Here is a 24,526-nt window from a genome sequence, read left to right on the forward strand (position 1 = left end):
CTTGGCTGGTTATAACACTTAGTGGTATAATAGTCATTATCATTTAATTCCTGATTCTCTTTTTGTGGTTAATTTCATTCTGTTGTGTTGGTTCAGCTTCAGGTTCAAAAATAGTTAATAGTTACTGAAAAAAGCCTGTAAACACTAACTTTACTCAGTTCTCGAGATGTGTGCAAGGATTTGTAGTTTTGTTAAGAGAGCTTCAAAACAAACAAGATTGATTCTTTAGCCCTGTCAGTCTTCTTTCTCACCTGTCTTGCCTGTGTTTAGGAACATGTTATATTCACAAGTACTCAAGAACTCAATTAGCTCAAATTTAAATTTTATACCACCATAACCTTTTACATGACTGACCTTCAAAGGAAATTTTGCAAATCAGTATGCAGGTTGAAGAATTGAGGGATATAGTTGTATGTTGATACAAGGTGTGACACAGCAACACAGCTAAGATGGATTGCAACAGCAGCCAGGTCTTAGCACCCTGCCATCTAATTTTCAAGACATAATGAAAATTAGATTATGAATGAATGAGAGAAATTACTGATGATTTTTTAAAAATGCATATTTATTAAAGAGCTAAAGGACATCTTCAGGGACTAAAGACCTAACAACAACCATGGTCAGTAGTGCCCAAATATTAATCCAATTGATGCTTATCTGGCCTATTAAAGTTCACCCTTTCAGGCCTGTACCTCTTCCATACGGTTAGTATGAAAATACTGCTGCAAATCAAAATATAGCAATAACAGAGATTAATACAGATTATGGGCCTAGATTTCACTACAAAAGGTTGTACTGTTTCTGTTTCTTCACCATCACAATAACAAATTCATTACATTAAGCAATATGACAGACCTTTGGATACCTACTATGAATTTCATCATGTGGTGCATAAGGAGAAAGCTTACACCACCTCATCCATCATGAGCTTTCAGTATCTCACGCCACTATATCCACCATCTGTTACTGTTAATACTGTACTGTATTAATCATGTACAGGCCTATAACAACCACAAATAAACAACAAATAAATCAATAAATAATAAAAGGTACTAAACAGTCACGTCATGCTTTGTGCTGCTTCAAGGAGGAATCCATGAAGAACTATGATCACTTCTGTAGCATTGCAAGCGAACTAGAAATAAAACACAAGCTGTAACAACTATCACACACTCATCTTTACTCTGTGCAGTACCAGCACACCAACCTGGCTTCTGAACTTCTCACCCCCTACACTCTTCTTTGTTCTAGCTATCCTCTTAAATAATACAGCAACCCCTTGTGAAGTTGCTGTGAGCACTGAACAGTTTCATTTCAGTTTTTTCCTCTGTTGTAAAAAAACAAAAAACAAACAAACAACATATCCAACCTTACTTTGAAATATGATTTATATAGACCTGGGACTACATGTATGAGTATGTATATGCAAGCAAGCGTCCCATTTTGACAGAATGTTTAAACGGAACGGCACACAGTTTTACACACACTTTGATGGTGCATACTCGTCCTGCTTGATTTATTTGAAAGTGTTGACTCACAGAGCAAAGTTGACAATTGGATAATTGGACTATGTGAATTAGCATTTGTAGTGCATTTGTAGTGCCAGTTCAGTGTTAGTTATGAAAATAATCTTCTGATCCTACCATAGTAGAGTTAGTGTAATTACTAACCAAGAAAATAGCTACAATCTTCAATGTGATTATGAAAAATGTAAGTGTGAATTTTCTAAAACAAGTGTCAGAGAAAAGCACCTCTTCTGTGGCATTTGGAATATTTTCTTTTTAAAAGTAAGAAAACCAGGGCAGAAAATAAGGAAAATGTACAAAATAAACCGTCCCACTACATTTGGTTCCTTAACTGATTAGTGATAACATTTGGATTGATGTGAAGGTTAACATAAGATTGGGTGTTCAATTTAGAGTTGGTGATGTTAACAATTATTAAGTTGAATATGAAGGGAAATTCAATGATTCAAGCATTGCAAGGACATATAAAGTGGTTTCAAAGTGATTAACTGTACACTTTGAAGAAAAGGCACAAAACTCTCACTAGGGCATTACCCCTCTGGATATACCACCCAACCCACCCCCGAGGTACTGTCACATGTCAGCACCTCAGTACCAAGAGAAATTTACAACACAAACACAAATAACAAAAAGTGATTGGAGATATGTGGATATATAAGTTTGAACAATTCACATCCACTGGTTTTCCCATAGTTTTCCTCTGCCTTTTAAAACCAGGTGTAAATTTGTGTTAAGGTCTAAAAAGATATACTGTTGAAAGACTTCTACTAACAATGAAAGCTAAAAGGAGGAGCAAGATTCAAACACTTGCTGTAAGGATGTTTACCATCACAATAACACTATTTTAACTTTCGAGACCAGATATGCATAAGTGAGAACACACGGTGTAAAACATGCTGTGATTCAGCCAAAATTAACCCAGGGCCCATGTTATGGGTTCATAAACTGTACTTTCTTAGCCAGAGTGTCACCTGTCAAATGTTTTGGTGGGTAAGAACTCATTTTTTAACACTTCTATCTCTTCGTCATTTTCTGATTTGGCTTGTCTTTTAAACGCTGCACTTCTCAAGCTAGGAGCTACGAACAGTTTGTGCAATAGACTGCACTGAACATTCATTTTATTCATTTTTGCACTGTTGTTTTTTTACATTTTACATTTCTTTTACTTATTTACGCAGAAATTTCAGAAAAAGGTGAAATTCCCCTTTACATTAACAAGTTGACTACTCAACACCAGACACTACAATGTTAGCAAAATATAACAAATTAAATTTGTTGAAATTTAAATTAGAAATTTCACATTAGAACTCAGAATTAGTTTTGTGGACTTAATGTATTTGATTGCCTCAAAGAACACAGAAGCCATTACATGATCACAACAGTGCTTTAAGAATGGGGTACATAAATCCATAAACCAGAAGGCCAGAAGTTAGGACACTACCCCCAGAGCTGAGCCTGTCACCATATTGGTCCAGCAGCTGCAGAGCGACACCGTTGGTCCAGCCAAACCCCACCTAAAAAAGCACAAAGCACAACCATAGATTAAAGGGCCAAAACTTTCTTCAGCATTAAAAAAAGAAGAGTGTGAAGGAGTATGTGAACATTTACACAACACATTGTTCACTCTCTATACAGAGACTCTATACAGTCTATCTATGAAAATTAAGCTGCAAAACAGCCTGTTTTTAATTATTTTTTTAAATGCACGCAAAACATCACATTTACATATGTCCACCTATTCAGCTACAGGAGTGGTTTAATTTAGACTGCTTTTTGAAATGAGGCACAATACAGGGCAGGCAATTAAACTGTGCTCATTTACATATAACAGTCTTGAAGGAGAATTCAGAATTTCTGTATCATTAAATTGCTAAGATGTAAACAAAGTCACTCACAGTGGGTTGACGTAGAATATTCAGTAGAGAAACATACAGAGAATTATTCACAGTGGTGGTGATAGGAACCAAATGTTTAATGCCTCTAAAAGCTCCCTCACAAAGTTATTACATGTAATGTTTATGAATACTCTGTCTGATGTCTGAGACATTGCTTTATGACAATTTTGAAAGAATGTTTTGGCTTAAAGCATTTTTTTAATCTTTCACATATGTATACATCATGACCCCTGGTTCCTATCAGCACCACTGCAAAGAAATCTAAGTCAGCAAATTCCTGTACGGTGATCCATTTCACATCAAACCACTTGGAATCTCTTTGTTTACATTGCAAGGATTGAAATGTGCAGAAATATAAAGATAAATAAATAAATAAAAGACACAGCAAAAGAAAACTTTAGGCTTTAATTGTGAGGTATAGTGAGAATCTGGAAAATGTTCATGCAAAAATGAATTATGATTTTGAATTATGATGTTTTTAGTACATAAAAACAAACAAGCATCATAAGTAGACCTCAGGGGAAAAATTCAAAACAAGACTGATGTAGTATATGGGCTCTTTAAAACTACCAGGGAGAAAAACAAAGCTGCGAGTTATGACTGTAACTAACTGTGCCTACATGTAGGCTTATATTTGTCATCAACATATGCTTTGGCATATGGTGTGCACATTGGAAACTTCAGTTTATTTCATGACCCTGTGACATAGGGATAAAATGATCGAGAGTAAAATAGTTTTGTGCTCATCCTCTGAGTCACACTAGATTTCCCCCGTAAGTGAGCAACAGCAAATGAGACTATTCATCTCTGGAGCTGTTTCACTGGGCTGCAAAACAAGCCTGATTCAACTCTAATTCCTCACGGGATTTGAATGATGTCTCCCTAGAGCTGTGATAGCGATGGAGGCAGAAATATGAATCTAAATATGATTATAATGTCAGAACCTGAACTTCATATTCGCCTCCTCCTCCAGGTTTGCCATCTCCATTGACATCATACTGCAACAGAAAGAGAGAGAGACAATGAACAAGCTGTAGCAATTACTGCATCGCTGCCCAAAACACAACACCACAAAGATATCCTGAGGGAAATAGTGCTCAAGGTAACCACAACAGACTGTGCAAAACACAGTGCAATCTATATATTTAAAATATTATAACTACCACAAAAAAAAAAAAAAAAAAATCAAACTGAGATGCAAAAACCCACCTTCTCAAACATGGCTTCATATTTGTTATAAGCCATCCAGTTTGTTCTAATCCACCGCTGGGCTAAATCAAAGGCCAGCTCTTTGGCATCTGCCAAGTCAAGCTGTGACAGGCCTGAGAGTAACAATGACAGATAGGGAATATGCAGGAGAGAGACTTAATTGGGTCAGTTACACTATTAAAAAGCTACTCATTAAATATAATATTCTCTCTCAGAACAGGTAGGATTTGTTGGGTGCAATAATTGACTGTTTCAATATTTTGTTTATTCTCCCTATTTTTATATTTTGTCTTCTTTTTATCTGTGAATTCTTACTGTCCTCATGTGATATAATGTGCTGCTTATTTTATCCTATATCTTTCAACATTATATATGCTAGATGCAGTGGCAGAACTGCTAATAGATAATAACATATAAGCTAACCCACTTAAGCAAGAGGAAAGAAGGCAAAATCAGTGAGTTTCCAAAGCATACAAAAAAGGAACAATCATGCAAGACCTGGTAGACCACCAAAATTGTTCATACTCAGTTAACACAGATAGCCAATTCTACTCTTGTTTCAGATATGAAAAAAAATCCACACGTTTCTGTCCATCCTTCTTCTGGGAGAAGAAAACGAAACGCAACGGGTCTAAAAGGATGTCTAGCCATCAATAAAGCGATTGCTTTATTGATATTATATTTAGTTGTTAAGCTTTCTGTTACATATTTCTGTCTTTCTTGATGTTGATAAATGAATAAATTATTGGCCATGTTCATGGAAAATTAAAGGGCATTATCTGACTTTTGCACAGTATTATTTATTACTGAGACATTGGTCTTTTCAGGAGAAGAAACTGGAGTTTTTTAAGTGACATTCCTGAAAAGATTCAATACAATAAAATAATCCACTTACATAGAGAATAGGAAATTCATAGGTGTAACAGAATAGAGAACTGTATACTGAAGGGAGCCTGAGTAGTGTACTGGCCCAATGTATGCTAGCTCATACCTTCTATGAGTATGTGCTGTAGTGGGGGCCAAGCATTAGGCATGTCCCACTGCTGACCAGTCTCACTCAAAGAGGTGGGAATGCCATTAGGGTAGTCCAGACCTCCGCTAGCCTAAAAAGAGGAAGAGAGAAATACAATGAGTGAAGAAAATTAAGCGAAGGCATCATAATAGTGTGTAAAGTCAGCCATCTGCTCGTAATTGCTGTACACTGCACCACACTTAAAGTGCTAACTTGTACTACAGTTGCTTAATACAAAAATGTTTAAGATTTAGTTGGGATGTTTTGTAATGAGTATGTGTATATATATATATATATATATATATATATATATATATATATATATATATATATATATATATATATATATATATATATATATGTATGTATATATGTATATATGTATATATATGTATATATATATATATATATATATATATATATATATATATATATATATATATATATATGTATATGTGTGTGTGTGTGTGTTGGCACTCTCAAATGACATTAATATAGGCTGGCTGGACTTGCTTATAGAGCATACGCAGAGCCTAAGGCATGCTGTTCTGCTTCCACAGCATGACACTGCTAAGCAAAGTTAAGGGATTGTGTTAAAGCTTCTGCAGTTTATATGATGCAACTTACACAGTCACAACAGAATACGAACACCAGGAGGGATTACATGTATTACACAAACACACTGCTCAAAAACAAAGACAGTTCTACACTGTTAAAAACAAAGCTTCAGTGTAGGTATGTTTTTTGTTCATCAAGGTACAAACAACATAAATGTACCCTCATAGATGCAAGAGTGATTTTAAGGTCCAGTACCAAAATTGAGTACCTTAAATTATATTTTATTTATTTAATTCATTATTTTGTAACTTTACCTTTTCATAACCTAATGTTTTAAAACAGTACAATAAAATAAATGAGCTGGTGATGAGATGGGGCATGTAGAGTCAATACAAGATTATGGTAAGATTATGTTCCCTAACTAAAGGTACTAAGATGTATCCTTGAGGTTACCACCCCAGTGAGAGTTTAGTAGCTTTTTTTGAATGTGTGTGTTTCTTCTCGGTGCAAATTAAGCACCAAGACAAAGTAAGCTAGCAGTGGATGAGCAATAAAAATAGATTGTGTTCTCACTTAAATGTGTCTCACAAATCAATATTCACCTTTTAAGCCATCACATAATTACTAAAACATCCCCATTGCTTTAGCAAATGACAGATTGCATATGGCAAATGACAGATAATAGCTCTCAGAAGCAGTATCAAAGGTAATGAGAATTATTCACAAGCAAATCCCTCTTTTGAACTCAAAAAGTTGAATTTACCTACAACAGCAGCACACGGGAACTGAAATTTGTCTTGATGAAGAGCAAATAACTGCATATACAGACAGTGCTTTCTGCTTTGAATGTGGACAATACTTGAATATACACTCACTGGCCACTAGTGCTAGTGAAAGGTTGGGCCCCCCTTTGCGTTCAGAACTGCCTTAATTCTTCATGTCATACTTTGGTGTTGGAAACATTCCTCAGAGATTTTGGTTGGTTATTTGAGTTATTGTTGCCTTTCTATCATCTCGAACCAGTGTGCCCATTCTCCTCTGACCTCTCACATCAACAAGGCGTTTTCGTCCACACATCTGCTGCTTACTGGATATTTTCTCTTTTTCAGACCATTCTCTGTAAACTCTAGAGATGGTTGTGTGTGAAAATCTTAGGACTTTGCACCTCTGAACCTTGCACTTCTTACATTAGGCAACATCAGTATGACTTAGCACAATACTGGTTACAATGCAATTAGATAACTTTTTGAGCATTTTTTTCAACCTTTCTAATTGTCCTCTGTCATTAAGGCTGCAATGCAGGGCCCATTTGCTTTATATGTCAAATGAATAGTATGAGATGAATCATATCTCTGTGACTCTCACAGTACCATCCATGCAAGTTATATAATCTTGTGATTCGACCTGTGCATGAAGAAATGACATTTGAAACCAATTCTTATCAGATTGAAACAATTTGGGAGTTAATCCTATATAAACATTGTACTGTTTTCACTCATTTTTACAAGTGTAATATGCAGAATCTTAGTACAGAACAAAGAGTTTCCAGGGCAGACAGGTTTTGAGAGGGTTTAACATGGAGGGTGGTAATCCCTTGGACTTGAGAAATAAATAATATGAAATCTCTCAAATATTGCTGTTTTTATCATTAATATAACTGAAAAATATATACTCTTGAATCCATCATAGTGACATGCTCTGGAATTGCTCAAAAGCAGAAGGTAATTCTGTTGCTCTCACTTTTAGATATTGCAGGGCCAGCTGTCCCATGCCAGGCTGAGAATGGCACTTTGCCCAGAGAGGACTCACGTTAGTGGGGTAGAAGGCTGGGTGCCTGGCCCCACTCAGCAAATTGTAATCAAACCAAGCTCCCTTCTCTGCATCCCATAACACACTCTCTATGGCCTTCAGCCTGGCCGAAGCTGCACGGTCATACACCAATGCCCTCTCCTCATCACCTGCGAGGAAACAAAGTGGATGAAGGTACTTACTAAAGCCACATGAATATCTGAATACAAGCAAATGCCCACAAACAGGACCCTCACAGAACAGGACACTCGAAGGTAAATGTGGCATATATGCAATTTAGTAACTAGACAAGCTAGGAAACTCAAATTGCTCACTATAACATTTCTCTGATCTCCTATGACTAACAGGAGCTTTTCATTACAGAATCATTTAGGCTTTAAGCAAAGATTTGTTTATTTCTCCTGAAGACACTCTAAGAGCAATGAAGAGATGGAGCAGACACTATAATCTAAGTCACACCTGAGATAATTTCAGGCACATCTTAGAATCTCATACTTCAGGTCTTTTTACATCTAGACAATTTTTAAGGAAAAAGCAATAAGAATACAATGAGATTAAACAAAGATGCACAACCCCAATTCCAATGAAGTTGGGACGTTGTGTAAAACATAAATAAGAACAGAATACTATGATTTGCAAATCCTTTTAAACCTATTTTCAATTGAATACACTACAAAGACAAGATATTTAATGTTCAAACGGATAAACTTTATTGTTTTTTGCAAATATTCACTCATTTTGAATTTGATGTCTGTAACACATTCCAAAGAAGTTGGGACAGGGCCATGTTTACCACTGGGTTACGTCACCTTTCCTTTTAACAACACTCAATATGCGTTCGGGAACTGAGGACACTAATCGTTGTAGCTTTGTAGGTGGAATTCTTTCCCATTCTTGCTTGATGTACAATTTCAGTTGCTCAACAGTCCGGGGTCTCCGTTGTTGTATTTTGCGCTTCATAATGTGCCACACATTTTCAATGGGAGACAGGTCTGGACTGCAGGCAGGCCAGTCTAGTACCCACACTCTTTTATTATGAAGCCACGCTGTTGTAACGCATGCAGAATGTGGCTTGGCATTGTCTTGCTGAAATAAGCAGGGATGTCCATGAAAAAGACACTGCTTGGACGGCAGCAGATGTTGCTCCAAAACTTGTATGTACCTTTCAGCATTAATGGTGCCTTCACAGATGTGCAAGTTACCCATGCCATGGGCACTAACAAACCCCCATACCATCAGAGATGCTGGCTTTTGAACTTTGCGCTGATAACAATCTGGACAGTCCTTTTCCTCTTTGGCCCGGAGGACATGATGTCCATGATTTCCAAAAACAATTTGAAATGTGGACACGTCAGACCACGTCAGACCACAGTTTGCGTCACTTTTCCACTTTGCGTCAGTCCATCTCAGATGAGCTTGGGCTAAGAGAAGCCGCGGTGTTTCTGGGTGTTGTTGATATATGGCTTTCACTTTGCATGGCAGAGTTTTAACTTGCACTTGTAGATGGAGTGGCGAACTGTGTTCACTGACAATGGTTTTCTAAAGTGTTCCTGAGCCCATGTCGTAATATCCGTTACAGAATGATGTCGAGTTTTAATGCAGTGCTGCCTGAGGGATTGGGCATTCAATGATGGTTTTCTGCCTTGCCGCTTACTTGCAGAGATTTCTCCAGATTCTCTGAATCTTTTAATGATATTATGGACTGTAGATGATGAAATCCCTAAATTACTTGCAACTGCACGTTGAGAAACGTTTTTCTTAAACTGTTGGACTATTTGCTCACGCAGTTGTTCACATCCTTGCTTGTGAATGGACTGAGCCTTTCAGGGATGCTGCCTTTATAAACAATCATGACGTTCACCTGTGGAATGTTCCAAACAGGTGTTTTTTGAGCGCTCCTCAACTTTCCCAGTCTTTTGTTGCCCCTGTCCCAACTTCTTCGGAACGTGTTGAAGGCATCAAATTCAAAATGAGTGAATATTTGCAAAAAACTATAAATTTTATCTGTTTGAACATTAAATATCTTGTCTTTGTAGTGTATTCAATTGAATTTAGGTTGAAAAGGATTTGCAAATCATTGTATTCTGTTTTTATTTATGTTTTACACAACATCACTTGGGGTTGTATATTAGGCAATTGTGCTTTGTCATTATTTAAGCAATACATGCGGAACAGGATCCATAGAGTCATAAAGTTCTAAGTCCCAAATAGTAATAAAAAATAACTAGCTAAAACCAGTAGTAACTGCCATCTTGCAGCTTGAAAGACCTACCAGTCAGTGTTTAGGACTCGGCTAAAAACCTACTTGTTTTGTCAAGATCTGGGGGTTAATGGACAGAGCATTAGGGTAAACTGAGGTTGCCCATTTATTCTTGCTCACCCAGAATCCTTGAGAAGGTGGCCAGGAGGTGCTCACTGCGGCACATGAGAGCATTGAGCTCGACAGGTAGGATAGAGCTGGTGCTGGTGTTCCTGAATGAGCCGGTGTTTTGACCTGAGCTGTTTATGTACCAACGTGAGGAGAAGTCCCAACCAGACTCAGCTGCTGCTTTTAGCTCTGTCCACAGCTTCTCCTGAGCCTCTGAGAAAGGAAAAACACACACACACACAAACTAAACACACCAAGTTGCATGGTTATTTGGTACACCTACCTTATATATACACATTCACTGGCCATTTTATCCGGTACTCCTTCCAAATAAGTGCACTTTGTAGGTTTACCATTATTCACTGCAGCCCATCTGCCGCTGCATAGTTTGTGAGTCACCCTCTATTCTGCATCAATGGAAAACAACACTATCACTTTTTTTTCCTTTTTTTTAATGATCAAATGAGTTAAGACATCAGAAAAACAAAGAAACAGGACAAATTCAATGAAGGAAGAAAAAAAGGCCTAAACAGTATCTGGTCTTTAGTCACAAATATGACAGGAGAAAAAAATAAATAAATGAATAAAAGGACCAATTTGCATTATAATATTTTCCTTTTTCCTATCTCTTCCCCTTTTTTCCTTTTTCTCTTGATATTTATCACATTGGTCGATGGTGGTGTTCGGATATAATTTAGACAGCTGAGATTTAGATCGGTGAATTCTTTGCAATACTTTAAATTGAATCAATTGTAATCTTGCGCAATCTACCTGCACCTTGGAGATAGTCTTATCCCACCATTGGTCTGTTAGGGCAATGCCCAGCTTGTATTCCCAAGATCTTTTCATTTTATTCATGGAACATGGGTCCAGATCAATAAGCTTCAAATAGATGGTGGATATACAGTGGGGGAAAAAGTATTTAGTCAGTCACCAATTGTGCAAGTTCTCCCACTTAAAAAGATGAGAGAGGCCTGTAATGGACATCATAGTTAGACCTCAACTATGAGAAAAAAGATTCAGAAAATCACATTGTCTGATTTTTAAAGAATTTATTTGCAGATAATGGTGGAAAATAAGTATTTGGTCAATAACAAAAGTTCATCTCAATACTTTGTTATATATCCTTTGTTGGCAATGACAGAGGTCAAACGTTTTCTGTAAGTCTTTACAAGGTTGGCACACACCGTTGCTGGTATGTTGGCCCATTCCTCCATGCAGATCTCCTCTAGAGCAGTGATGTTTTGGGGCTGTCGGCGGGCAACACGGACTTTCAACTCCCTCCAAAGGTTTTCTATGGGGTTGAGATCTGGAGACTGGCTAGGCCACTCCAGGACCTTGAAATGCTTCTTACGAAGTCACTCGTTTGTTGCCCTGGCAGTGTGCTTGGGATCGTTGTCATGCTGAAAGACCCAGCCACGTTTCATCTTCAATGCCCTTGCTGATGGAAGGAGGTTTGCACTCAAAATCTCACAATATATGGCTCCATTCATTCTTTCATGTACACAGACCAGTCGTCCTGGTCCCTTTGCAGAGAAACAGCCCCAAAGCATGATGTTGCCACCCCCATGCTTCACAGTTGGTATGGTGTTCCAAACACAACGAGTTGTGTTTGTACCAAACAGTTCTACTTTGGTTTCATCTGACCACATGACATTCTACCAATCCTCTTCCGGAACATCCAAATGCTGTCTAGCAAACTTCAGACGCGCCCGGATATATACTGGCTTAAGCAGGGGGACATGTCTGGCACTGCAAGATCTGAGTCCCTGGCGGCATAGTGTTACTGACAGTTGCTCCCAGCTTTCTGCAGGTCATTCACTAGGTCCCCCCGTGTGGTTCTGGGATTTCTGCTCACCGTTCTTGTGATCATTTTGACCCCATGGGCTGAGATCTTGCGTGGAGCCCCTGATCGAGGGAGATTAGCAGTGGTGTTGTAGGTCTTCCATTTTCTGATTAATGCTCCCACAGTAGATTTCTTCACACCAAGCTGCTTGCCTATTGCAGATTCAGTCTTCCCAGCCTGGTGCAGGTCTACAATCTTGTTTCTGGTGTCCTTCGACAGCTCTTTGGTCTTCACCATAGTGGTGTTTGGAGTGTGACTGTTTGAGGTTGTGGGCAGGTGTCTTTTATACAGATAGCGAGGTCAAACAGGTGCCATTAATACAGGTAATGAGTGGAGGACAGAGGAGCCTCTTAAAGAAGAAGTTACAGGTCTGTGACAGCCAGAAATCTTGCTTGTTTGTAGGTGACCAAATAATTATTTTCCACCATTATTTGCAAATAAATTCTTTAAAAATCAGATAATGTGATTTTCTGAAATTTTTTTCCTCATTTTGTCTCTCATAATTGAGGTCTACCTAAGATGTCCATTACAGGCCTCTCTCATCTTTTTAAGTGGGAGAACTTGCACAATTGGTGACTGACTAAATACTTTTTTCCCCACTGTACAAAATTTTTGAAAGGGATCTAGAGACAGAAAGTCATCCAAGGGATATCCAACAGGTAGGTGGATGTAATCCAAAAAAAGAGAAGAGACACTGTCTAATTTGAAAGTATCTAAACAAGTGGGAAGGGGGCAGGTTGAATTCAGCTAACTGAGCAAAGCTACAAAAAATACCATCTTTATAAAGATTGTGAAGGGATTTCATACCTCTGCTGTGCCAGGTAACAAAAAGCACTGTTGTTCAGGGCGGGTGGGAATAAATGGTTATCCAATATAGGCAAAGATGATGAAGGTGACTTAAGTTTAAAGTGGGAAGGGTAGAGATGACTGTGGGGTTGGTGGTAAAATCTGTAAGCCTGAGAGGTAAGGAGGAAGCTAGAAGTGCAGATACTGAGGATAAAGAAAGGGACTGAACTTCTATTTTAGCCCACAGCAAATTTGGGAAACGAAGCCAACACAAGACTTTTTGAATATGGACTGCCCAGTAATAGAATAGAAAATTGGGAAGGGCGAGTCCCCCGTCAAATTGAAATCTTTGCAACAAAGATTTCCTCACTCTGGGAATCTTTCTATCCCATATAAAGGAAGTGATGAGCTGATCTAAAGTTTTTTTAAAAAAAAGAAATTTAGGGAGAAGTAGCGGAATAGTTTGAAACAAAAAAAGAAACTTAGGCATAACATTCATTTTTACAGTGTTGATTCTCCCAATAAGTGATAAGGGGTGAGACTTCCATCTTTGTAAGTCCAATTTCAATTTATCAATCAAAGGAGAGAAATTGTTATGGAAAAGAGAGGGCAAAGTTCAAGAGATGTGGATCTCTAAGTACCTAAACCCAGCAGGGGAATAGTGGGTTGATTAAGTGATAAAGCCAGTGAGTTTACAGTAACACTCACTTTTCTTCAAATTTACTTTATAGCCTGAGATTGATCCAAACCTCTGCAAGAGTGACATAATAGGAGGAAGAGAAATTACTGGATCAGTTACATATAACAACAAGTCATCGGCATACAAAGATAATTTCAGTTCGATACAAAACGAAAAATTCCACGAAAAGATGAAAGAGATTTCAATGCAATCGACAGGGGTTTGATAGCGAGGGCAAACAACAAGGGGATAGTGGGCACCCCTGCCTTGTCTCACGTGATAGTGGAAAATATGTAGAATGGACACAATTGGTGTGAACACTAGCCATGGGGGAAGAATACAACAATTTAATCCAAGAAATGAATGTCTCTCCAAAGCTGAATCTATGCAAAACTTGGGTAACCCCACACGACCCAATCAAATTTCTCTAACGAAATTTCTCATCTAACGAAATGATCACTTCCGGAAAAAAACAGGAATGTTCCGTAAAAATTTTAATTTGACGTATTTAAAAGTGTGCAGATGTTAAAAAAGAGGTGGCGACCTTTAATAAAGCCATTCTGGTCATGAGAAATTATTTCAGGAAGAACGTTCTCCAAACGTAAAGCCAATAATATCGCCAGGATTTTCACATCCACATTTAGGAGAGACAAAGGTCTATATGAAGCACAGGAAAAGGAATCCTTACCTTTCTTCAGAAGGAGAGATATGGATGCTTCCATAAAAGTAGGAGGGAGAGATCCAGATAGTAAGGATTCTTTATAAACATCTAGAAGAAGAGGAGATAACTTATCCCTAAATCTTTTAGAAAAATTTGACGGGAAAGCCGTCAGGACCAGATGCTTTATTAGTTTGCATAGAATTGATTGAGAGATGGATGTTTATGGATGTTGAATCAGAGCATAATGTACCAAGTGAATCTCTAATTTGGGAAATTGATCAAGATGAATCTGTCTTTTAAGTTGGTGGGCCAAAAGTCTCGAGGGTTTTTCCCCATGTTCATAATAACTACTATGTGTACGCAATAGCAGTTGCTCAGCATAAGTTGTCATGGTGAGATCAAATTCAGTTTGTAACATAAGGTGCCGATTCAATAATGCGGGTGTTGGATTTGTTAAATTGAGTTTGTCAACCTCAGTGATTTTCTCATCATCAGACAGCAACAGGAGTTAAGCATCCAGGGAGTTGGGAAATGATGATAATTTGAGTGTGTTATATTTACTTTCAACGGAGCATGATCTGAAATAACTATAGGGTAATAATCAGAGGAAACAACGTTACCAATGAGAGAACTGTCAATAATAAAATAGTCAATATGGGAATACTCTTGGTGAGGATGAGAATAAAAGGAAAATACCTTGGTGCCCGGATTATAAAATCTCCAAGGGTTGACAAACCCATTATTGGACATGAAATCTAATACTGCTTGGGAAGTCATAGAATGCGGCAAAGTGCGAGTGCCTGATCTGTCTAAGACTGGGTCAATTGTGCAGTTGTCTACACCCATAATTAAATGATGAGTGTTTAAAGAGGGAATAGAGCTAAAAAACTTTTGCATAAAATTTGGATAATCAAAGTTAGGAGCATAAATGTTCACCAACAAAACAAGGGTATTACATAAGGTGCCACGAACAATCAGGTATCTGCCATTCCCATCTGTAATAGTTTTATCAGGGATAAATTGGATCCCTCTCCTAATAAACACTGCTACACCTCTAGTTTTGGAGTTGAATGTTGAATGAAAAACATCCGTAACCCATTGGCATTTTAGCTTAGCCTGATCACTATTTCTAAGATGTGTTTCTTGTAAGAAAATTACAACAGAATTTAAACAATTTAAGTGGGTTAGTACCCTAGAGCGTTTGACCAGATTTACCAGCTGACCGAAGGGTAAGAGGGAGGGGAAAAGGGGGAAAAAAAATAAATCAAATGAAATCAAATAAAATAAAAAAGGAGAACCTACCCAAACTTAAACCCACCCAACTATAACCCCAACACTGCCCTCTAAACCCAAAGTGAGGGCTAGTGTAGTAGCTCAAGACTGAGCTGATTATGAACAGGGCATAGCCTCGATAGCACAGCATGAGAGCCGAAAAGAGCCCACGTAGAGTAGATGAACTATAACAGCGACTGTAAGAGTGCATGTGAAACCACTTCCACTTCTAAATTATTATACCTTTGCACACCCAGAGCTGTAGATGTGCTCCCACGTATGCTACTGTATGTAGAAATACATATAAAGTCAAACAATGTAAAGGAAATGCCTCAGAATAAAGGGTGAACTTAAAACATACCCTTGACTATAATAAAAATAAAAAAGGTCAAAGGATACCTAACAAAAGTGAACCACCATGACCAGGATAACCTTTACAAAAAATACATATAAACTCAGATTGATGCCCAACCAAGGTGTTCATCAAAATGTAAAGGCACAGTAACAAGTCTGAAAAACAGAGGAAAAGAAAAAAAGTCCAAATTAGCTTGGTGACGGGATACAGGCCTGAATACAGGTGGAATTTACAAGTCCGCTTTAGAAAAACAGTCCAACATGAAAAACACAGATCAGAAACATTGAAAATTGACGGTTCTCCCTACTATCACCCAAAAGGGTGACTTATAAGGATCAACAGTCCATGTTATGGAAAGGGTGAAACAAACACACCCGGTCCACGCTTTACTTGGCTATCCAGGAGATGAAGCCTTAGGCTTCGTCTGGAGAAGTAAAGAGGTGTCGCGTGCCGTTATGGGTGATCCGGAGTCGGGCGGGAAATAAGAGGCTGTAGTGGACCCCTTCCACATCCCTCAGCAGCTTGCGAGCCTCATTGAATGCTGCATGGGCCCTCGTAACTTTGCCGGTATAAATCAGGGAAAACCGTGAACCTCATGCCGGACATAGTAATCCACTGCCGTTGCCTGGCTCACTTTAAAATCTCAACACAGTCAGAGTAATAGTGCAGCCTGGCCACAAAGGGATGCGGGACGTCATCACTTTTTGGAGCTAGAGAGCAATGAGCACAGTCAACTTCAGGAGCTTTGTCCAAGTCAAAGGCCTGCAGCAGCAACTTGTTCTGGCGGCGAGACCTCGATTCAAGGTCATCACATTTAGCATCCAGTGCGCTCACATCCTTCGTTAAAAAGCTCCAATTTAGCCTACAGTGCTAACACGTCCTGTGAGTCTGTGGTCAATGAGTGCTCCATATATGACAGTGTGGATTTCAGAGTCAAGACCTCAGTCTTCAGAGCAGTGAAATTGCGTATAATTTCAACCTTCGTGTCGTGTAACTTGGACTTTATCACTGCCCTCAGCTCTTTGGCCACAGCTTGTGCAATCTCGGATTTCAGCGTGGAGCTGTCCAACATCTCAACCGGAGTGAGGTGCTCAGCTACAGGGTGGGTAGGGGCACTCAACAGCGAGGCTGTGTTTTGGAGAGCAGGCCATATAAGTGAGAAAGATGATGGGCTAGAGGGCGCCCAACACAACTGTGCATTCAAAAAATTAGCTATATATAGTGATGTAGTTATACACAAAATTCAACATTTTATGTCATATGATATGCTGTCAATATTCAGCATGCTAAAAATGTTTAAAATAAGAGTGTTGTAGCTTTATACTACACTGATTATTTGGCAAAGATTAATAAACGCTCTTTGATATAACTTTTTTTGGCACCAATCGCTACACCCTCTAACAATATAAACCACAAAACTCACAACCACTAAATTTATTTATTAATTTATTTAAAGCCCTTTTGTGTAACATAAGTCCCAAACAGATGCCAAGTTTTGTTGGCAAGTTTTGTTGTTCCAACATGACTGCACCAGTGCACAAAGGAAGGTGCATAAAGACATGGATGAGTTTGGTGTGGAAGAACTTGACTGGCCTGCACAAAGTCCTGACCTCAACCCAACAGAACACCTTTAAGATGAATTAGAGCGGAGATTGCGGGCCAGGCCTTCTCATCCAACATCAGTGTCTGACCTCACAAATGCACTTCAGGAAGAATAGACCAAAATTCACAAAAACACACTCGTAAACCTTGTGGAAAACCTTCCCAGAAGAGTTGAAGCTGTTATAGCTGCCAAGGGTGGGCCGTCATCATATTAAATGCTATGGATTAAGGATGGGATGTCACTCCAATTCATATGCATGTGAAGGCAGACGAGTGAATAGTTTTAGAAATATAGTGTGTGTGTGTGTGTGTGTATGTGTGGTTGTTGGGTGGGATGGTTGTGGGTGGAGGGTAAAAGGGGTAGTAAAGTAATCTAGTCTTATTTAAAAGATTATAAAAATTTGGCTATAAAAAGACTGGCGACCTGTCCAGGTTGTATCCTGCCTTCCGCCCTATGACCGATGGGATAGGCTTCAGCACCCGCCCGCGACCCTGGGAGAGAAGCGGCTTATGGTACTGAAACTTTTAAGTGTGACAAATTTGCAAAAATAGAATAATACAGGAGGAGGACAAATACTTTTCCATGGTACTGTACTGTCAATGCAGAATTAAATTTTGACATATTGTTTTAAATCAATTTTTTGATACTTGTCTCTGAAAATGAAAATCTGAAATTTGAAAATGTCTCTAGACCAATAAGTGTACACAGTATGCATAAAAGCCTCAGCAATGCTGCTCTACCTGATACACTCATATTCCATACTACCATGCTATTACAAAGGTGTGAAATGGTTCATCATCAAATAATGTGTTCAGAGGAGGTCCAGTGGTGGGCCCCTTTCCACTGATTGACAAGGTAAGAGTGTCCCAACAACAATTGTGAAATACAAAGTGCACTTATATAGCAAATGTGCTTGACAAACTAGTACAAAATTAAGTATGTGTTTAATATTGAAATGCGAAAAATGCCAATTAGTTACCTGCAGGTAAGCCCTCTGCTAGCTCTGCATCATGTGTATAAGACTCTGGCCTGCAGAAAAGGAAGACTTGAACTCTTGCTTATTATTCGGTTATTGAAGGAATACAGCAGTATGCAAAAGGTTTGTTTGTGTTAAACTGTAGAGGAAGTGCACTTTTCCACATGGAAATTCAACAAGACATATAATTTGACTAGGGGTGCCCAAACTTTTTCCTTTTGCACAAGGCTGTAGTTCCACTCACCCAGATGTAGTCCATCAGCCACCTTTTTTTTTTTTTTAGAGCTGCTTCTTTAGTTTAGAACTAATATGGCTAACATTGCTAATGAACATTAGACATCAATAAAACAGCCCAAACTGTTTCCATAAAAATGAAAAAAAGGTAAGTGGAAAACTGTGTAAATTAGACTTTTTTTTAAATTTAATTTTAAGAGACATCATTAGTAACTATCATGAAACTGACATTCAAGTAATAGTAACATCCTAACATCTAAACATCAGTGAAACAACACAGATACAGGAGGCTCTTACCTCGGTTGGCCTACCTGTACATCATACCGATTCAAGACATGCTTTGCTCCGTCCATTTCCACAGCAACAGAACGATTCTCCATCCAAAAACTGTACTCCTTTTCTAACGTTGGTAAGGCTTGCCTGCAAAAACCACCAATAACACTGATTACAATACTATTCTATAAGTCCTTGAGAAGGTATTTTAGAGGGATTTCATTGCAAGAAGACAGCTACCTGATAAATTCTAGGTCTTTGGTGGCCTCATAAAAACTCTCCACCATTAGACAGAGGAAGGGTGGCTGGCTGCGTCGCTCATAGTAAACTCTACCTCCATTTGGTACAAAACCATATCTGCATGAAAATAATTTAAACTTGCTTATTCATCAAGTCACATCAGCATTTAGTTACATCATACATTAACTGCCATGTTTAGATTGCAGGCAACCAATGTTTGGCTCATTTCATATATGAGGAGATTTGAGTTTTAGGGATAATATAAAGAATCCAAAGTAGGTCAAAAGCAACAAGATCACCTGTCCACCATGTACAAGAAGTTCTGGATAATTCCTCGGGCTGTATCTGTCATTTCAGACAGGAGGAGACCGTTTAACACCCAGTATGAGTCCCTGTCAGACGAACAATGGGAAAACTTAATTTGTATTGGATCATCCACTTCATTAGAAACACTCACCATTTGCTCAAAAGTCACAGCCCACTGTTCTTTTATTTAATATAAGAGATTTTTCAGCATTCAGTGTGTTTTTCCACAGCTCCAGTTAACCACCTTCACTCAAGTCAAGTGGCTTTTATTGTCATTCCATCTATGTAGAAGTACACAGTGGAGTGAAATTGCATTCCTTCAGAGACAATATGGTGCAACAAGGAACAAAAAGTACAAAGTGCGAATGTGCAGACGTTTATCATAAACATCAGAAATTATCGTAATAAATAAATTAAATGAATAAATAATAAATTAAACAGACATTAGACATAGTAAACAGACAGGACAGACCAGCACCGACATCACTCATTTCTGGACATGAGGTAATGAGAATAAGGTGCAGAGATATTTAATATGCTGTGATTTGTGAGTTTATGCAATCAGATAATCAAACACAGCAGTTACTAAGGTAGGAAAACTGAGTAAACACGTTGTTAGCGGCAATGTTCCAGAGATAGAAAGTACAGCATCAAAAAGAGGTGTGTGCGTGTGTGCGTGTGTGTGCGCATTAGTTCAGTTCTTGTGAGTTTAACCTGATCACTTGAGGAAGAAAGCTGTTGCAGAGTCTGTTGCAGACGCATGTGTGGAGGTAAGCGACTTTTATTGAGGGCAAATCCAATATCAGGGTCATAACGGTGCAGGGTCAAAGAGCCAATATGTACAGAATGGGGTGCAGACATGACGAGAAACACAAACAACCAAACAGTTCCAACAAAGACCGATACAATCAAACAGGGCAAGGAAAAACACCAGCAAAGACAAAGTGCAAACACAGGGCTTAAGTAACAAAGGGACAACGAAGGACAGGTGAAAACAATCAGGGGCGGAGTCACGAAACAAGGGGGCAGGACTAGAAAAACCAAAACAAATACACATGGGCTAAACCAAAACACGAATACATGGACAGGACTGGGAGGGGCCAATCGTGAAAGAGGGGAGAGAGACCCCAACGATCTTCTCAGCTGTCCTCACTACACGCTGTAGAGTCTTGCCGTCGGACGCAGTGCAATTCCCAAAGCAAGCGATGATGCAGCTGCTCAGGATGCTCTCCACAGTCCCCCTGTAGAACATGGTGAGGATGGGAGATGAGCCTTCTTCAGTCTCCACAGGAAGTAGAGGCGCTGCTGTGCTCTCTTGGCTATGGAGTTGGTGTTGAAGGACCAGGTGAAGTTTTCTGTGATCTGACGATTTCCACAGCAGAGCTAAGAGTTAAGTGGGGGGGTGGTCACCTCTTCGGAAGTCAACAACAAGTCTCCTTAGTTTTGTCCACATTCAGTGACAATCCATCACTGCACCTCCTCTCTGTACGCTGACTCATCATTACTGATGATCAGCCGCACCACAGTTGTGTCATCAGCAAATTTGATTATTTGAACTGAACTGTAATTTGCAGTACAGTCATGAGTCAGTAGAGTGAACAGCAGTTGACTACGCACACAGCCCTGAGGGGTACCAGCATTATGGTGGTGCTGGAGATGTTATTACCTATTCTGAGTAACTGAGGTCTCTCAGTCAGGAAATCCAGGACCCAGTTACAGAGGGAGGTTTCAGGCCCAACAGGTTCAGTTTACCAATCAGCTGCAGAGGGATGATAGTGTTGAATGCTGACCTGAAGTCTATGAACAGCATTCTGACGTAGCTGTCTTTATTGTCCAGGTGGGTGAGAGCCCGGTGGAGTGTGGTGGAGATGGCGTCGTCTGTTGAGCGGCTGGGGTGATATGCAAATTGCAGTGGGTCCAGTGAAGGAGGAAGCTGGTCTTTAAATGTGCCTCATGACAAGCCTCTCGAAGCACTTCATCATAATGGGATGGCAGTCATTGAGGCAGGACACTGGAGACCTCTATGGCACAGGGATGATGATGGTGGACTTGAAGCACATTGGACCGACTGCAGTGCTCAGAGAGATGTTGAATATGTCCATGAGAACATCAGCCAGCTGTTCGGCGCATTCTCTGAGCACTCTGCCCGTTATGCTGTCAGATCCTGGTGCTTTTTATAGGTTGACTCCGCACATCAGCAGTGGACAGACGCAGTACCTGTTCATTTGGAGGAGGTGTGGTTTTCCTCACCGTCATGCTGTTCTGTGCCTCAAACCGAGCATAGAAGTCTGGAAGGGAGGCATCACTGTCACAAGTAGGTGGATGGCCTAGATGCCCTGCCACATGTGCTGTGTGTCAGCAGTATTTTGAAAATGATTGTGGATTTTCTTTGAGTAGGCATGCTTAGCCTGTTTGAAGGTCCGGGAAAGCTTGGCTCTTGCTATCCTGAGGCTTGCTTTGTCCCTTGACTTGAAGCTGGTTGCATTTTTGGCTTTTCATTATTCTAGTAATCCCAAACAGACAGAGTGATGTTGAGGTCTGGGCTGTACAGTGGTCAGTCCATTGTTCTGAAAATATCAGCAACTTTTGTGATTGATTTGCAAAATATCTTCTATTTTCTTTTCTCAGAATCTTGACATTTCTTTACAGTGGAACCAATGGTTGCTTTGTCTACAATGCAAATACAGCCATTTTATCTACTATCTAAAACTACCAGTGAACTTAAACATGAGTTTTATATGTAACATTGATGGTAAAATAGTGATAAACCTTAAAAACAGTTTTTCCTTACAACACCCTGCACATTTCCTCAGTAATTAACATCTTTTTAAAAAAGACCTTTTAGGCCAAAATTGTATTTGAAAACAGTTGTCTTAATGTCTCACACATCAGACAACATACTCATAAACATTTCATGCAATAACCTTCAGTAAGATATCTTTTAGAGGTAAAAAAAAAAAACTCTTCAGATGTCTGGGCCCTGTTGTCACCACTGTAAACATCTCCATGACTGTTTACATATTACCCATTGAATTATGCAGAGTTTTTGAAAAATGTGTGAAGGTCCTCTTTAATTATTGTTTATATGTTGGTGACAGGTGTGGTGTTGTACCAGGTCTTGCATGCATTTGGAGTCACATTTCCTCTGTTTTAAATTTTCTGCACTACAGTTTTGGAAATTATTTTTTCTTTTTAAGTTCTCATAAAAATCTTTCATTAAGCAATGGGTTTATTTTACATTTTAATCTCCTCATACATACCTTCTGAAAATGAATAACTTGTACTTTATGGATGTTTTGATGGAAAATTAAATAAACAAAGAGAGGTGTGTAGCTAACAATGTGTTAGCTATGCTATAGCTTTTTTTTCTTCAATGATCAGTTTGATAACTGCACCCCCATATGTGAGTGATGGACTACTGTCAATCCAGCAGTGACATATGTAAAAAACCCAGCATATACTTTTGTATCAACGCCACACTGAGGATTTGTGCATGACAGGAGATGGGCTATTGTAAAAATATACTGTACCTTTAGGCCTATATGATAGGTGGACTTAATAAAGTGACCAGTTTTAGACATATAAGGGAGGTTTTGTAATAATTGTAATAATGTTAGTACAGTGAGTGTATGTGCATGTATGTATTCCCCTCACCAGTAGTAAAACTCTGTGAAGCGTCCACCAGGCACAATGACTGGATTTGGGACATATATCATAGAGTGAAGCTGGGGGTTGTCTTCAACATCCGTACTGATCTGACAATACAAAGAAAAGAAATTGGTACATTGTGAGAATGCCTACTCAGCAGGCAAAAAGGAAACTCAACAGGACTGACCTTTCGGCCAAGTAACTTCCACAAGCCATGCAACTCCTCAGCCCAGTTGCGAAAGTTCAAGTCAGAAACCTTGGACAGGAATTTAGGCCTGCAAGACAGTAAAATCTGTAGCAGTCTTCCTCTTGGTCACTTTAAATTTCATAAAAATTGATTGTGCTTCAAACAGGGGGCATTCTAAAACTCTTCAAAGGGCATTCCAGTCTATGGCTGGCTTTAAGTTGCTTGAAACGTATTTGCACCAAATTGCATCTGAGCTGCATAATGTAAAGTGTGCAGCAACTCTCTTGAAACTCTACCTTACTTGCATGTGTCTCAACTTTGTGAAACAAGTCTCATGACACAGCCAATCAAAATGCCAACGACACATCACATAATCACATTGGATGATGCTAAAATGACTTAAAATGATTTTGCCTGAGCAATGGAGACAATCACAGAAGGTGCTTTATAAGGCGGAATATATAAAAATGATTAACATACAGGCAACAGATAAAAACTCAAATAACTAAATGTGTTGTTTGCAACTTTATTTTTGAATTGTTTTGTGTGACTATCAAGTTGCTCGGAGATCATCTTGCAGGCAACACACAGCATGCAAAGAACATTTCACTGTGTAAAGCCAGCCTGAACTAGCATTCAATATGTTATTTGTTACATTTTATAGTGTTCTGCAGCACACTGCTGCACCTCTCTAGTTTGACATTACAAATTAATCATTTGTATCACTTTCATGTTTTATGTTATTCATCAGTGTTCTTTTACTGCAATACCCAGCATGCAGTACATAAATACATCAATGGGAAACCCCACAGTGCTCAACAAATCCTCACTGCTAACAAAAACTCCACTAATAGCTAGCATTACTGAAATAGCACTATCCTCAACAGGTTGTCAAACTTTTTCTTTGTTATAGGAATAGCTCAACTGAAGAATTAGCCAGCCAGCAAAACCAAGTTCAAACAGCCCACCCTCAGGTATCTACCCGAAAGCACTAGCAGTCTTTTGAAATTTACTTCCAGCTATAAGATACATCATCAGAAGGGAGTGTTCCTTGCCTTCAAACCTGGAAATCTCACTTTGAAG

General features: G+C 39.0%; 1 protein-coding gene across 4 annotated transcripts in view; it reads right to left on the reverse strand.

The window, feature by feature from the left end:
• Window positions 1-544: 544 nt before the first annotated feature.
• Window positions 545-24,526, reverse strand: part of treh (trehalase (brush-border membrane glycoprotein)) — a 32,572-nt gene continuing 8,590 nt past the window's right edge. Inside the window, exons 4-16 of one of the 4 annotated variants that reach the window (XM_037540095.1) lie at window positions 23,444-23,531; window positions 23,263-23,363; window positions 19,602-19,694; window positions 19,303-19,419; window positions 19,114-19,209; window positions 18,559-18,608; window positions 14,377-14,457; window positions 10,390-10,590; window positions 7,941-8,158; window positions 5,622-5,733; window positions 4,631-4,743; window positions 4,366-4,419; window positions 545-3,040 (exon numbers count right to left, since the gene is read on the reverse strand). In XM_037540095.1, coding sequence (XP_037395992.1) covers window positions 2,900-3,040; window positions 4,366-4,419; window positions 4,631-4,743; window positions 5,622-5,733; window positions 7,941-8,158; window positions 10,390-10,590; window positions 14,377-14,457; window positions 18,559-18,608; window positions 19,114-19,209; window positions 19,303-19,419; window positions 19,602-19,694; window positions 23,263-23,363; window positions 23,444-23,531 — 1,465 coding nt within the window. In that variant the 3' untranslated portion in view covers window positions 545-2,899. Of the gene's footprint in view, window positions 3,041-4,365; window positions 4,420-4,630; window positions 4,744-5,621; window positions 5,734-7,940; window positions 8,159-10,389; window positions 10,591-14,376; window positions 14,458-18,558; window positions 18,609-19,086; window positions 19,210-19,302; window positions 19,420-19,601; window positions 19,695-23,262; window positions 23,364-23,443; window positions 23,532-24,526 lie in introns of all 4 variants that reach the window. The other 3 variants (XM_037540094.1, XM_037540097.1, XM_037540096.1) reach the window with 3 other exon arrangements.

This window comes from Pygocentrus nattereri, chromosome 7, assembly GCF_015220715.1.
Source record: "Pygocentrus nattereri isolate fPygNat1 chromosome 7, fPygNat1.pri, whole genome shotgun sequence".
Classification (NCBI taxonomy): domain Eukaryota; kingdom Metazoa; phylum Chordata; class Actinopteri; order Characiformes; family Serrasalmidae; genus Pygocentrus; species Pygocentrus nattereri.